Here is a 15778-nt window from a genome sequence, read left to right as displayed (position 1 = left end):
TATAGAGTTTTTCTGTGATGCAGGATTTTCTCGTAGCTGTACCCTGTTCTGCTTAGAGCAAGGGAAGAATGAGTAGTTTTCTCTTGAAACAAAATTATCATTCTTTAATGCTGGTTTCAAAACTAATAACAAGATCACAAGATTTTTTTTCTGCTGTATTTTTAATCATATATAGCTGTTTATTGGAGGGGAAAAAAGACTTCTTTGGTTTCTAAAAACACTTGAGATTTTTCACTACAATGCTGCTGTTCCTGGACTGTGGGTAGTCAGCAGATCCCAGATCTCTACCACTTTTAATTGCATCATTTTTTCCAAATAGTAATGTATTAAATACTTTTTTCATAATTTTTTTTAGTTGCAGATATTTGCTCTCTGAGTGAGTGAGTTCAGTGTATGAAGAAAAAGGTTTAAACAGAAATTTAGGATTTTTCAGTGTATTTTTTCCCCTCTCGGTCATGTAGGTTGAAAGGAGCAAAACTGAAAGATCCCTTGGACTCATTACAGCAAATAGAAATCTAATTGAACTTAATTAGGAACATTTTTGAAACAGTATTGTTTTCTTTTGCATTTTTTTTTCCACATCCTGCTTAATTGTGAATGGAATGCACGTTTAACTTTAGTCAGTGAGTAACATGCTTTGTATTATTATTTTTATATCTGTTCAGATGTTGGGTGTATTGCTAAGTGACATAATGCTTACTGTCTGCCATACCTTTGATTTTATTAGAAAAATAAAACGTCCTGTGTATTTTTTCTCCTTTTCAATTTATGTCTTCTGTTAAAAATGCTTAACTTTGGATTGTGTTTTTTTGGTTGGTTTTTTTTTTCTTTCCTAAATAAGTAGAGGTGTTCTTTGGTTTGAAAAAGCCCTGTTTCTAAGCAGCTGTAGCAGGTTGTTAGCAGTGATAATTTCCCATCCTTCACTTGCTATCATGCTTAAGCCCTGACAGGAAGCTCCAAATATGAGCTGCTGTGTGTATACTCTTGATATTTCCTCTATTGTGAGCAAGCCATTTGAGATTATGCACTGAGCTGTAATTGTCCCTCCATTAAATATCTAACTAAGAATTACTTGAGTGAGCATCTATCAAATGAAAATAACTCTTTTTACTGCTCATCATGTGGTAGCCTAGAAGAAGGCTGCAGTGCAGTTGCTTCTCTTGTAAGTTAACTGGACCACGTGTGAACAGGATTCCTAGACCAGTCAATACTTGTCTATATGGACAAAAATGGAAAGCCTGATATATTTATTTGTCTGTTTATTTGTATGGTAAGTGATTGGGAGGTTCAAGGCAAAGTTGTATTTTGTATCTGTTTGGAGGAGTCAAAAAAAAATCAGGTTTTGAATTCTTCATAGTAGAAGTATTGATGCAAGATTTCTGAAACTAAAAATGGTTAAATGTATTAAAGTTGAGCCAATAAGTTATGATGAGGTGAACTGTTTTGTTTTACCCATTGTGATGTTTCAATAACAGGTACACTTTGGATGAGTTTGGAACAGCCAGGAGGAGTGCTGTAGTCCGTGGCTTTATAGATGCTCTTACTCGAGGAGGTCTGGGAGGTACCCCACGCCCTATTGAAATGCACTCCCACGATCCTCTGAGGTACAGTACAACCCTTCTTTTGCCTCTTGGCACTTTGAATACCTGACACTGTGAATTGCTGATTTATACAGAATTTTCTGTCTTTGTTTAGGTATGTAGGAGACATGCTAGCCTGGTTGCATCAAGCTACAGCTTCTGAAAAAGAACACCTGGAAGCTATGTTAAAGCTTGTAACTATTCAAGGTAGTACTAGATTTTAAAAAATACGTTGGGAAGTGATAGAAAGTAAGCCAGAAAGTGTCATTAATTTCTTAGAGTGGGCTTTGGTTATGGGAGTCTAAGATTAGATTTTCCTGGAAATAAATTCAGAATAGCTGGTTGTTGCATTTTGCCAGAAGAAGGTCCTTAATGAAGAAGAGTGTTTAAAAATGCACTCTTCATTTTACCAGCTTATAATAGATTTACATTAAATTTGCAAAGGGACATTTTATGCTGTGGTTGGTAGTTAAGAATTGTCTCTAATAGTTGTGAATATTTTCTCTAATGTATGTGAACACATAACCTCCCTGAAAACAGTGCTGTAGTGTAGTTTGTTGATATGTTGAGGATTCCTGTTATCCCTTGCTCATTTGTTTAGTAAATGTAAAAAATATAATTCCTTCTTCCTGTAATACTCTTCCTTCTGTGCTGCATGTAAAAGGGAATTCTTTTCTGTCATATAATGTATCATTATAGGTTTATGAAGGTCAAAGGAGACATGTAAAGCTGCTTAACATTGAGGCTTCTTCATTAACAGAACTACAGATTTCTATGCTTATTCTTCAGGCCTTTTGCTCCCTTTTAAGTACTTTAGACCTATATTTTCAGGCCCTGTAGAAGCTGTGGTATGATTTACCTCCATGGCTTCAGCTAAAGGCTCAATTAATAAATTAACCATGTGTACTGAGTCTTAACAAACTTGGTGTAAGAACTTATATCTGATCTGTATCTGGTGAGCTCTTTAGACTGTACATCCTAATTGAATCCTGCTCTGGGATTTAAAGTTAATATGCATTCTCATTTTCCTTAACTGCTGGAAGTATAAATTGGCTTTCCTAATTAACAGTATATGAGCCAGGAGGCTACTTAGAAACTGTTGTAAATAAAACTGAAGGAATGTTGTTTTTTAACTGCAATTAAAGCATACTATAGAAGTGAATTTAATATTATTTACTGACTGTATCTCAGGGAGGTAGGAAAGCAGGCCTCATGATGATTTTATGGTAGGGAAAAAGACAATTTTTTGTTGATTAGGACCTGATGCTTGTAGTGTAATTGGAGAGTCTTTCAAGAAAAGCTGGCCCCGTGGAGAGTGGTACTGTATCCAGTTCTGCTGTAGCCTGTGTTGCTGCTGCTCTCCAGGCTTCAGTTCTGTTCCAAAATAGCCCCACCTCTGTGCCATGCCCTATTTAACTGCTGCTTCCCTTGACACTGGCACAAGTCAAGCTGAGTTTCTGTGACCACATAATTTTATACGTTTAGAGTATTTCAGTCACAGATCAGAGTAAACTATTTGAAATATGGAGAATATAAAAGTTTTGGGGAAAATTAAAGAAAAAATCACCAGGCCAAAACTTTTTTTCCCAAGACAGGTGTAAATGAGAGTTGAATATTGCTCTCTGGAACATCTGCTTTCCTAGGCTCTCCAAGAGTGGGTTTGCTATCACTGATGTGTAGTTTTCAAGAAACATGAAGAAGGATTCTTAGCTTCATACTGTAGAAGCAACAAAGCCTGGGAGATGGTGTCATGTTAGCTATCCCTCTGCATCATTGGGAGGTTTTTTTGGATTACAATGATGGTTATGTGATAAAATCTATAAGACAAAACAGTACTTAATGGGATACTTACAGGTTCTTGTAAAACCAGCTTGACAAGAACCATATATGAGTAGTGCAGCCTTATGAAATCCCTTGAGATTCTATGCTCCATATAAAATTTAGTTCCTGAGTTGGTAATTAATTAGTGAGTACAGTGTCTGGTTGCTCAGGCTACATATGAGCATTAATATCACTTAGCCATTTAAAAAGTGGACCTCCTTTTTATTGTGCAGTAATGGCAGAAATTTTCATCTCCAGAAGGCAGATCTTCCCAATGAAAGTTTGCTCTAACATAGGCATTTCTGGGGAATTTTATCACAACTGTTCGGGGATTTTTTCTGCTCCCTATAGAGGGAGCCCAAGCAACAAGTATGGAGGAGGTGCCTAACTGGGCACCTAAAGTTAGATAATAGGGATCTTTCCCTATAGTAGGCCAGTCAAATATTGTAACTTCAGTATCCAGTTGAGTAGCAGGTGGAAGTGACTTTGTTATTTTAATTCAGGAGTCTCTGTTCTGAGACTCTATTCAAGTTTTTATTTAATTTTTCCTGTATGCTCCATGTAATATCAAACTATGGATAATGGAGTAAAATGCAACTACACACAAAACTTATCTTAAATAAACCCAACAACAACAACAAGCCCCCCACCAAAAAAAACCCAACCAAACAAACAAAAGCAGAAGTGACACACATAGAGCTCTTGGGTGACATAGAGGTGGATTTGGTCCCAGTGGAAGAAAAATTGTGTAAATACCACATTTTTTGTTTATTCCAGAATAATTTTGTCAGTCTGACATACTAATAGTTGCATCAGTTATGTAACCCAATGTGTCTTTTTATTGTTTGCTGAATTGAAAATATTCTAATTGGACATGAAAGTATATGTGTAGGCACAAGCATGTGGCATATCAAGATTGCACTTCCAAGTCCTTTGTTATCTGAACTTGTATATTTTTGCAGATAAAACCTTCAGATGCAAGAATCTGTAAAGTCAATCCAGTCCAGATACACTTGCAAATATGTGCTAGGTGCTTGTTATATTGATGAACAGTAAAAGTGTGACTGTTCCCACTAAAAAAATGTGTAAATTGTTAGCATGTATCTGGGAGCTGATCGTTACATAAAAGACCATGCATCTTGCAGCTTATAATCTTGCTTTCTTCCTTGATATCAGGACTGAAATATATAATCATATTTTGATTATCTTACCAAGTTAGTATGCTGAAATTCTTACAAAAACCACACTGAATTTAGTTGTTTCTGCTTATATGGCTTTTGACATATCTTGGTGTAAAGAGACACTGGCACAGATCTCTGATCTTTTGTAATTTTTACTCTCGGAGGTAATCTCTTTAAATTTGAAATAAGATCTTCAAAATATAGCTTCAGTTCACCTGATTTCTATCACATGTCATAGTCAGTTTGTTTACTGTTCATTGCATGGGTCCCATCTGAAGATGAACTCCTGTTGACAAGTTTTAAATTAGAATTAAAGTATTGCTGTCTCCATAAATCTATTCCGAGTTGTTACTGAAGTGAGAGCTTGAAGATCTGTTGCTTTCAGTTTGATTGATTTATGACAGTGCTGGTTGCCATGCAACAATTCATTTGTGTTCCATGATAAGATAGAGCAATATTCTCTTTTGTAGATAGTTCTGTGAAAGATGAGGTTCAATTGCTGCTGGGGAGGCAGCGTTTGCTAATGCTGCAGCACACAGCAGTGTGGAGGTACAGAGATGATTTAAATTGTGACAATGCTGTGAGTGTGGCAGCACTGGACCCTGACAGATGTATAGCTGCTGTTCAGGCCTTTCAAACTGGTATGTACTGGTGTTCCTTGAGCATCTCACTGGCCTTATTTTTCCTGTTTAATTTCAAGAAGTGCTAAAACTGAGCCTTTCTGTGACAGTTTCTTGCTAGAGCGTTTATTCTTCCCCTTGCTCCTCTCCCTCAAATCCCCAGGCACTGTGTTGTGCTGAGAAACAATTGCATAGCATGAGCTAATGGCTCTCCAGGACTTGGTGTTGTCATGCAGCTATTTCTTAATGGGTAGATTTGAAGTTCAGTGGAGGTGTAAACTACTCTTGTGCAGAAAAGAACATACAGTTCATAATGCTTTTTTATGGAGGAGTAGCTCCTACATTTGTTTGTGTTATGGTCTTGAAGAAAAGAGAGTTATGTTTGCATAATCTTACCATGTGTTTGCATTAACTGTAGGTGTGGAAGAAAATATTCAAGAAGTAGTGGGGCATATCACAGAAGGTGTCTGCAGGCCTCTGAAGGTGAGGTATTTTATTAGCATTCTAAATATAAAAGTTGTTCTGTCATGTTTTTCCAGAACCTGTGTCCCCATCTCTACAATGTTTTCATCACTCTTGTTTGAGAGTTAGATTCTCAACTTACCCCTTCAAAAGTAAAGATTCTATTGTTCGTAGATGTCTGGTTTAAGTAGTCATGTGGTGAGAGAAGTTAGGATACTAAATCTGTATCTCCCTTTTCTTTCACTTTTTCTAAAGATCAGGAACCCTTACGTTCAAAAATTTAGCTTTTGGATAAGAATAAAGGAATGACTGTAGTGGGTCAAAAAGAAAAATCAGTTTAACTTACTACCTTCTTTTTCTTCTTAGGGAAGAGCATACAGGTTGTGCAGTTGTTTCATGATACTTCTGTAGAATAGTTTCTTCACCTGTTTATGGATTCACCTAAAGACTTACTAAGTCATAGCTACTGTCTTTGTATTTAATAGACCTTGATACATTTTCCTTACATGAGCATGTCAAACTCATATAAATTGTTGATGCTCATCCTGCAGAAGGAAAGGGCACAGTCTGACTATATGCTGTGTGAAAAGCCAGCTTCTCTTGGTTTGTTTTTTTTTTGTTTTTTTTTTTTTAACAACTCCTGCTCTTGTATTGGAAGAGACCATGAAAGATTCTTTTCTATGTACAATCTTTATGCTACCTTGATATACTGTATTCCTGTTGCATCCCTCCACAGTTGTTTTTTATTCAGACTAGAGCCTTGGTCAGTCTAGGGGACCCATTCAATAGAAATCATTATTAATGATCCATCAAATGATTGAATATCTTTTTGTTGGATGGGCTTCACATAATCACAAGCAAAAATAATCAACAAAATTTAGCTTATAGCAATAATTGCCTGTTGGATTTCAGTTTATAAATTCAATTTTTAAAGATTGGATTGTAATATATTAAATACTATTCCAATAAATTTCTTTCAGCATGCTGGAACTATAACAACTGTGTCCAGTCACCAAATAGTCTTAAATGTTAACAGGTTGGTTCTGAATACTATGCAAGAGTTCCTGATAAGAAAGAGCTAAGGTCTGAAGAGAGGTAAAAATCAAAGTGCCATATGGAATAGCACAGAATTACAGAGGAAGTGATCACAGTAGGCAGGGACTTCTGGAGTTATCTAGTCCAAAACTGCTGCTCAAGCAGGGCCACCTAAAGCTGGTAGCCTGGGACAGTTTTGAAAATCTTCAAGGATGGAGACTCATCAGCCTCTCTAGACAATTTAAGCCAGTGCTTTGACACACTTGACAATAACAAAGCGTTTCCTGATGTTCAGAAGGAACCTCCTGTGTTTCAGTTTGTGCCTGTTACTGTATAATTATGATGATTTTCCAGAACTTTAGGTTTTGACCTGTTGAAAAGGACCTGCCATGTTAGACGAACTATTATCACAGTTTTTGTTTATTTTTCCTCTCCAAACTCTGTTCTTCCTTGCTTTAGATCTGTTAACATAGACAGCCATACTCAGCATTTTAATAGAATGCATCTTATGTTAATTCACTGCCAGTCTAGACTTTTCAATGTAAAATATGCAATACTCATTGTTTCCCCTGGGGAGTTTCTCCACAGTGAAAACAGAAAAAAAAACAGAAGCAGAAGTGCAATGCAGTTAGATAGTTGCAAGCATCATGTTGATGGGGAACAACTAAAGTAGACTCAGTTTGGAGGAGTCTTTTCTACAATATACTTTCTGCAGTTCTGCTTTCTGTGATTCTATGGGTATGTTGTTCTTTCTGAAGATTGTCCACAGGAAGGAATGTAACTGCAGTAAATTCAGGGAAAACACTTTTTCTGTAGTTGTATGGCACCACAGTGTACTGGTTTGCTAGTGGATTTCTGCTGATGTTTGCAAACCCATTACTTTGATTCAAATGGATGCTGAAGTATAAAATAACCTGATAAAAACCTAGTTGTAGAGTTCCCATAAGAACTTTTTAATACTTACATAATTATGTAGAATTTTCTTACTGTCTTCTGTCTTACTGTTTTATGACTTTCCATGAGAATGTATAATATGATACAGTTTCCTTACTTTTGCTGAAGGGTTATGCTAGTATGCAGTATAAATTGTCCATATTTCTTACTGATAGTTGGTTTGAGTTTTAGGTATCCAAGTGAATCTTGTGTACCCAGAAGTGGTAGATCTTGGAAAAAAAACCCAACTCAAATCATTTAAATTCAGGCCCTAATTTTTTCCATAGCACTTAAGATGAGGTCAAAAGTAACAAAATGTATTTTTAATGCCTCGGTAGACTTCAGATGGTCGTTTATTGTCAGCTGACTACAGGACACATAGGATTAGGAAATGGTAAGAGATGTAAATCCAAGACTTCCCTGAACAGATTAGGTTTAGTGACTTCCAGATTTTGATTTTCCTGTGCAGTGAAGACTTATGTATGAGAAGCAACCATGCTTCCTTTCTTGTTGTGTTGTTTAATTCTCATTTTTGTTCCCTAACCCCGAAGTCTTTAGCTTATTTTCCTCTCTTTCTGCCTGTTCTGTATTTTTCTATTTCTTAATTCTTTATGTTCAGTTATTGCTATTTTTCACCAGTATTTTGATTTTCCTCTTTTTCTCTTGCCTTTCTTACTCTCTTCTGCTGTACACTTATGGTATACTCAGTATCCTTACATAAAGGACCTCCTAGGCAACAACAAAGATAGATATTATCATAGAATCCTAGGGGTTAGAAGGGACCTCGAAAGAGTATTAGTATACATACCTCTGTATATGTATATGCAATGAGGAGCAAAGTTCACCCAAGTGCTGAAATTAGCTTTGTGCACTGAGCATTGTGAATAAAGGAGCAGCTAATAATAAAGTGCGAATAAAGGAGGAGTTATTCTTTGTTTTTGGTCTCTGACCAAGATGCAAAGAGAGATGATTAAGGAGGTTGTCTTAGTTAATTCTGCCAGCAATTGGCTGTGGTGAGAAGTCACTGCTGCACACCTTGTTCCATTGAGCAGCAGATAAATCACTTGGGAGAGCTGGTGGCAGCTGCTGGTCTGTGTGTATCCCATCCACACAGAGACACATGGGAGAACAGTGTAGTAAAAAGTCACTGTCTGTCACTGCTTGGTGAGTGCCTGAAGACTGGCCCTGGGAAGCTTTTATGAGTGGATTGAGCCTGCGTGCCATGGAGATTCCAACTATAAAGGCAGTCAGCACTGGTTTGGTCTGTGTAGCAAGTTACCTCCAGGCTGAGATCAAGAGTAAGCATTGCTGGTCATTATAGAATCATAGAATCATAGAATCATAGAATCATAGAATTGGCTGGGTTGGAAGGGACCTCAGAGATCATCGAGTCCAACCCTTGAACCACCGTTGCGGTTGCTAGACCATGGCACTGAGTGCCACATCCAGTCTTTTTTTAAATATCTCCAGGGACGGAGAATCCACCACTTCAGTGGGCAGCCCATTCCAATGACGGATCACTCTTTCCGTAAAGAAATTCTTTCTAATATCTAACCTAAACTTCCCCTGGCACAACTTAAGTCCATGCCCTCTTGTCTTGTTGAAAGTCGTTTGGTAAAAGAGCCCAACCCCCACCTGGCTACACCCTCCTTTCAGGTAGTTGTAGAGAGCGATGAGGTCTCCCCTGAGCCGCCTCTTCTTTAGGCTGAACAACCCCAGTTCTCTCAGCCTCTCCTCGTAGGGTCTATGCTCGAGTCCCTTCACCAGCCTGGTTGCCCTCCTTTGGACCTGCTCCAGGACCTCGATATCCTTCCTGAACTGGGGGGCCCAGAACTGGACACAGTACTCCAGGTGTGGCCTCACGAGGGCTGAGTACAGGGGCAGAATCACTTCCTTGGACCTGCTGGCAATGCTGTTCCGGATACAGGCCAGGATGCCATTGGCTTTCTTGGCCACCTGGGCACACTGCTGGCTCATGTTCAGCTTCTTGTCGATCCAGACTCCCAGGTCCTTTTCTGCCTGGCTGCTCTCCAGCCACTCTGTCCCCAGCCTGTAGCGCTGCATGGGGTTGTTGTGGCCAAAGTGCAGGACCCGGCACTTGGCCGTGTTAAACCTCATCCCGTTGGAATCAGCCCAACTCTCCAGTCTGTCCAGGTCCCTCTGCAGAGCCCTCCTGCCTTCTAGTTGATCAACACTCCCCCCCAGCTTAGTGTCGTCTGCAAACTTGCTGATGATGGACTCAATCCCCTCATCTAAATCATCAATGAAGATGTTGAACAGAACTGGGCCCAACACTGATCCCTGGGGGACACCACTAGTGACCGGCCGCCAACTGGATGCAGCCCCGTTCAGCACCACTCTCTGGGCCCGGCCCTCCAGCCAGTTCCTAACCCAGCACAGGGTGCTCCTGTCCAAGCTGCGGGCTGACAGTTTTTTCAGGAGGTTGCTGTGGGAGACGGTGTCAAAGGCTTTGCTGAAGTCTAGGTAGACCACATCCACAGCCCTCCCCTCATCCACCAGTCGGGTCACCTGATCATAAAAGGAGATCAGGTTGGTCAGGCATGACCTGCCCTTCCTAAAACCGTGCTGGCTGGGTCTGATCCCTTGCCCATCCTGCAGGTGCTGTGTGATTGCACCGAGGATGATCTGTTCCATGACCCTGCCAGGCACTGAGGTCAGGCTGACGGGCCTGTAGTTTCCTGGGTCCTCTTTCTGGCCCTTTTTGTGGATTGGCGTGACATTCGCCAATTTCCAATCATCTGGGATGTCCCCAGTGAGCCAGGACTGTTGATAGATGATAGCGAGAGGCTTGGCGAGCTCTTCTGCCAGCTCCTTCATTACCCTTGGGTGGATCCCATCTGGTCCCATAGACTTGTGGGGATCCAAGCATCGCAGTAGGTCACAGACTGTGTCCTTCAGGATTACAGGGGGGCTGTTTAGATTCATGTCACTTTCTATGAGCTCCAGAAGCCATCCGTCTTCAGGGTAACCTGTCTTTCCGCTGAAAACTGAGGTAAAGAAGGTGTTAAATACCTCAGCCTTTTCTTCATCTTTAACAACTATATTCCCACTCGTGTCTAGTATAGAATGGATATTTTCCTTGCCCCTTCTTTTGCTGCTAATGTATCTGTAGAAGGACTTTTTGTTATCCTTCACAGAGGTAGCGAGATTCCGTTCGCATTGTGCTTTTGTGTCTCTGATTTTCTTTCGACATGACTTAACAATATTCCTAAATTCCTCCTCAGTAGTTATCCCTTTTTTCCATAATTGGTAGGCCCTCCTCTTAACCCTAATTTCTTTCAGAGTCTCCCAATTCAGCCAGGCCGGTCGTCTTCCCCGCCGGCTCGCTTTTCGGCATATTGGGACAGCTTGCTCCTGTGCTTTCAGAACTTGTTCCTTGAAGTACGACCAACCCTCCTGTACCCCTCTGTTTTCAAGGTCTGTTTCCCAGGGTATACTCCGAACAAGTCTTCTGAAGAGGTCAAAATCTGCCCTTCGGAAGTCCAGCGTAGAGGTCTTATTGACGACCCTCCTTGTATCCCTGAATATTGAAAACTTTATTATTTCATGGTCACTAAGTCCCAGGCGACCACCGACCACCACATCTCCCACCAGCTCCTCTCTGTTTGTGAAAAGAAGGTCAATATAACTAATTAAATACTGGTGGGAAGTATATAATCCCTTCTTCAATTGAAGGAGAGATTAATTCAGGTGAAATTTTGTCTTTTGGGTAACATACCTAATACTTTGGATGTTCTGAATTACTGCATGATGCTAATGATAGACTCGTGGTTTAGGGATTTTGCAGCTTTGCAGCTGTTTTTGCTATTCAGTGCCGGAGGGAATTCCAGTATCTACTGGTATCAATGCATCAATAATGTCATTATGTTGAAATTTTCAGTAACAGGTTTTAATACAAATCTAAAGCTTCTTTCTGATTAAATTTATTTTTCAAAAAATCAGACATTATTGCATATGAAATCATACAGTTTGGCTATTGGAACATATCACCTGAAGGGTGCTTTTATTCTTTATTCTGCAGGTTAGAATTGAGCAAGTGATTGTTGCTGAGCCAGGAGCAGTTTTGCTGTACAAAATTTCCAATCTTCTCAAGTTCTACCACCATACAATCAGGTATGCAAAATTGTTAAAGATACCTTTTTTAAAAAAAACTGTAACTAAAGAAGAATATAGTATGATAGAGACAGTGTTTTCATGGTTTAGTTTTTGCTGTATGCTATGGAATTAAGGATTTTGATGCAATGAATTTTTACTACCATTTTTGTATCTTCAAAGCACTTTTACTTTAGATAGAAGGTTTATTTGCAAGAAGAGCATAGTCATGTAGCGCCTTTTAAATTGTGTGTGGCATTCATGCTAAGTAAAATAGCTTGACACTTGGAATAGCAATGCATGAATTCTTGAATTTTTGGAGATGCCTAATATCACAATGAAGAAGGAAGAGAGATGATGCTATTCTTTAAGAACAGTATGACAGAATAGTTATCAACCTTTTTTGTTTACATAGTATGATTTCTGTAACAGAAGTAGACTTACAGAATAGCAAACTGAAAATCCAGTAAATTCCAGAATTCTACTAAAGAGTTTGTGTCAAACTGCAGATATCCTGTACTTATTATCTGCTTTGGTGACATAGTTGATAATGCTTGTTCTCACAGTTGTATGACTGAATCTCTCAGCTAATATGAAGAACTGTTCCCTGTAATTATTTCTTGTAAATTTTCAATGTTCAAAAAATTGTATTTGAAGTGCTGTCTACAGTATCTGACCCTGTCATGTTCTCTCTCCTCTTCAGTCTGTTTAATTACTCTTGTTTTTTGTTTCAGTGGTATTGTAGGAAACAGTGCAGCCACACTGTTGACAACAATTGAAGAAATGCATTTGTTGAGCAAAAAGATATTCTTTAACAGCCTGAGTCTTCATGCAAGTAAACTCATGGACAAGGTTTGTTTAAAAATCATACAGCTTTCCTGTTTCAAAACATATTTTCATTTCCCTCTTGTCTAGTAAAATTTTTAGATGAACAGATATTTTATATGTCAGCTTTTCTTAAAACTCAAGTTTTGTTTTTCTATATTTGAAATAAGGAACTACATAAAAACTTCCTGTCTATACCTTATATCTCTTAATAGTTTTATTTTTGTAAAAATATGGCTAAAATAATCTTGTTAGCAGTATTTGTTTACAAAGCAGTTTATAGACTTTTAAAATTTATGAGAAGTAAAAAAAATAAAAATTTCTCTAAATGCACTATAGCAAAAGTAGCTGAGTGAGCTAAATACTTATTATTAATGCATCATCAGATTCTTAATTAATTATGCATGCACATAATTCTTTCTTGAAGTTATGAGGTGTATCCCAAAGACTGTAAGCGAAGTAAAATCAAAACTTGGGGTTTTGATTATATATATATATAAATATATATATTTATAAAAATAGTTTTACCACATGAACATTGCTGCTGTTAAAAGTGTAATATACATTTATTATGTATATTACACTAAGCCAGCATCACTTTCCTGGTATCATTTCTACCCCTGTTGATCACTTTGACATGTTCTTCAGTGAACTTCCCATAGTTCAGTAACTAGTAAAGTTTTTTTCCTTTCTCCCTGCTGTATTTGTATTGTGTTGCTGTTTGTGAGTCTGCCCATTAAATTTAATAGGCACCTTTCTAAAGTCTAAGCAGAGTCAAAGAAAATTGTTAGGCTCTGTGTCCCTTTCTGTTTCCCTGGATCTGTTCTTCATCCAGCATCCATGTCTGAGATGTGATGAGTTGCCTATGCCTTAAAACCAAAGAGAAATGCCTTTCTTTATTTCTAATTGTTACACAACTGCAGAGTTCAACAAGGACCTCACATTACTTTTTTTTTCCATTTAGCAAAGGAAAAGTTTGAAAGTGGAAAACAGTTTTCACAGTGTATTTCTAAATTATTTATACTTTAGCGACAAGAAAACAAATAAAAAAGTAGCAAATGTTCTTTATGCAAAGCCTTGTAGTTCACCACCATTCAGTGAGATCTTCTGAGTTTAGTCAGTATTCTGTGGTCTCAAAGTATTTTTCTCATTCTACACAGCTTGTGTCTGATTCCAGTTGCCTTTCTGCAAGGGCTGAGGAATTACTTTCTCAAAGGAACAGTTGTTCCTCTCCCTCTTTTCTGTAAATCCCAGTAACTCCTTTAAGTGGTTTTGTTAACTCACGTGTGTCTCTTTAGTTGTTAACACCTACAGTCCATACTGCTGAAATCCACTTAGTACTTATTTTGTTGTCATAGGGTATTTTCCTTTGAATGCAATGTCACCAGAATGGTAGCTCCTCTGCTAGCTACACTTCTTTGAGAGTCAGTTAAATGTTGAGTTCATAAAACAAAAAATGGACAGGGACAGTATGAATTTACCAAAAAATATTAAATAAAGCTTATGCCTTGCTATGGGCATATGGCAGCTGTGCAGGAATACCTCAGAACATTCTATTTTTTAATATGTTAAGCTAAAAGAAGAAATCTGTCTATGTTTTCCTTTTATGAAGAGAAATCAGTGATGGTCCTTAGCAAAAATACGTAACTACTCTTCACTTGCAAAGAATGTGCAAACAAAGTAGTGCTAAAGGAAAGAAAATGTCTTGGCTTGAAACTGAAACACAGCTCTTTATTAATCTCTGTCATATTTAGTTCTGTTGTATTTATCCTTCTGGGTCTTACATCTGTACTCAAACAGGATCCAGCATAATTTTTCCACTCACACAACTGAACTTTTTCAACTATTTATTTTGGATGATGAACTCTTCACAGTTTGGAGATGAATAAAATTCAGAAGGGGAAGAAGGAGTGATAAAAGTAGTTGCGATCCCCCAATTTCTTTGTGAGTTCTTTGTATTGTCACTATGGGAAGGCTGTGTGATCCTCTGCTTTCTTAGTTCCCTTTCCCTCAGCCCCCAGCCTGGATGTATCTGGCTCTGGATGCTGCTTTTGTTTTGTAAAGGAGTTGAATTGGGTTTCACTGATGTTAAATGAAGGCAGTGGTTGCACAGCCATCCTCAGTGGCACCTTACTATGAATAATGAATGGCATACCAAGGATAACATGTGATGTAAAAAATTACAGTAGAGCTCTTTCTTATAAACACAGTTTGTAAGTTAGATGTGAAACTGAAAATTCTACATTGTATTCGTGCCCTATGAAGATCTTTCCTCAGGATATAACTGAAGTCAAAAGCTTAAAGACACTCAGAAGAGGATTAGACATGAATAACAAAGATATCCACCTTTATTTATTAATTGCTGTGCATCAGGAGTTAACATCAATGTGACTCTGCAAGTGAGGAGTCTTTCTGTACTGATGTGTAGCTCCTGTGAATGAGAGGTTTAGACAGTCCTTTGAAGCATCTGATGTCCCTGTATGAGTGGACTGATGAACTGATAAAATGTCTTATCTCCTTGAGACTGAAATTAGGTTTACTTCACAAAAAATACAAAAGCAACAGGCTGAATTACACTCAGAGAAACATTAGTTTCCGTGAGATAAAGACCATATTTTATCATAAATTTAATTCTCCTATTACTTAGTTTATTGTGTGATAATATACAAATAGTCAGCTTTTATGCCTTTTCATATGTCTTTAACTTAGTAATGAATGTCACAATACTTTAATGTTTTGAAGAGTCTAAAGGTTGCTTTTTATCATCACTTTTTAAACATGTGCTTAGACCACATATGTCTGTGTGTATATGTGGGAATAGGATCCTCTTCCCAACCTTTTTACCAGCTTTTTGCTAACTATGGATGCACTGCAACTGCTTCCAGAAATTTATTATCAAGGAAGATAAAAGCACTGGAAAATAGACCCTTTGTGCTGGCATATGCAACTGCAAAGGCTTTGTTGCTGCTGCTGTTATGCACAAAGATAATACTCACTAGTAAAATTAGTAAATTACTTTTCACTTCAACAACCTGGAAATTATAGTTCTATATTTCCACTTACATTTTGCATCTTAAGGCACTGATGAGCCTGGTTTGAAGAATATCAGCTGTCCATTACTGTGATTAAGGCAATTTAAATCCCTTTGAGGTAGATTAAAGTACAAATGGGATGTTCTTAAAAATATTTTTATTTCTATAAACTTAAA

At 38.0% G+C, this 15778-nt stretch overlaps 1 protein-coding gene across 2 annotated transcripts in view; it reads left to right on the top strand.

Annotated features, from left to right (window-relative positions):
• The window catches only part of COG6 (component of oligomeric golgi complex 6), a 55091-nt gene that overhangs the window by 21088 nt on the left and 18225 nt on the right, over positions 1-15778 (top strand). For both annotated transcript variants that reach the window (XM_030468145.1, XM_030468137.1), the window contains exons 9-13: positions 1476-1604; positions 1696-1787; positions 5621-5685; positions 11675-11766; positions 12480-12597. In XM_030468145.1, coding sequence (XP_030324005.1) covers positions 1476-1604; positions 1696-1787; positions 5621-5685; positions 11675-11766; positions 12480-12597 — 496 coding nt within the window. The remainder of the gene's footprint in view (positions 1-1475; positions 1605-1695; positions 1788-5620; positions 5686-11674; positions 11767-12479; positions 12598-15778) is intronic.

Source organism: Calypte anna, chromosome 1 (genome assembly GCF_003957555.1).
Source record: "Calypte anna isolate BGI_N300 chromosome 1, bCalAnn1_v1.p, whole genome shotgun sequence".
NCBI lineage: Eukaryota > Metazoa > Chordata > Aves > Apodiformes > Trochilidae > Calypte > Calypte anna.
This window is presented reverse-complemented; position numbering and strand designations above follow the sequence as displayed.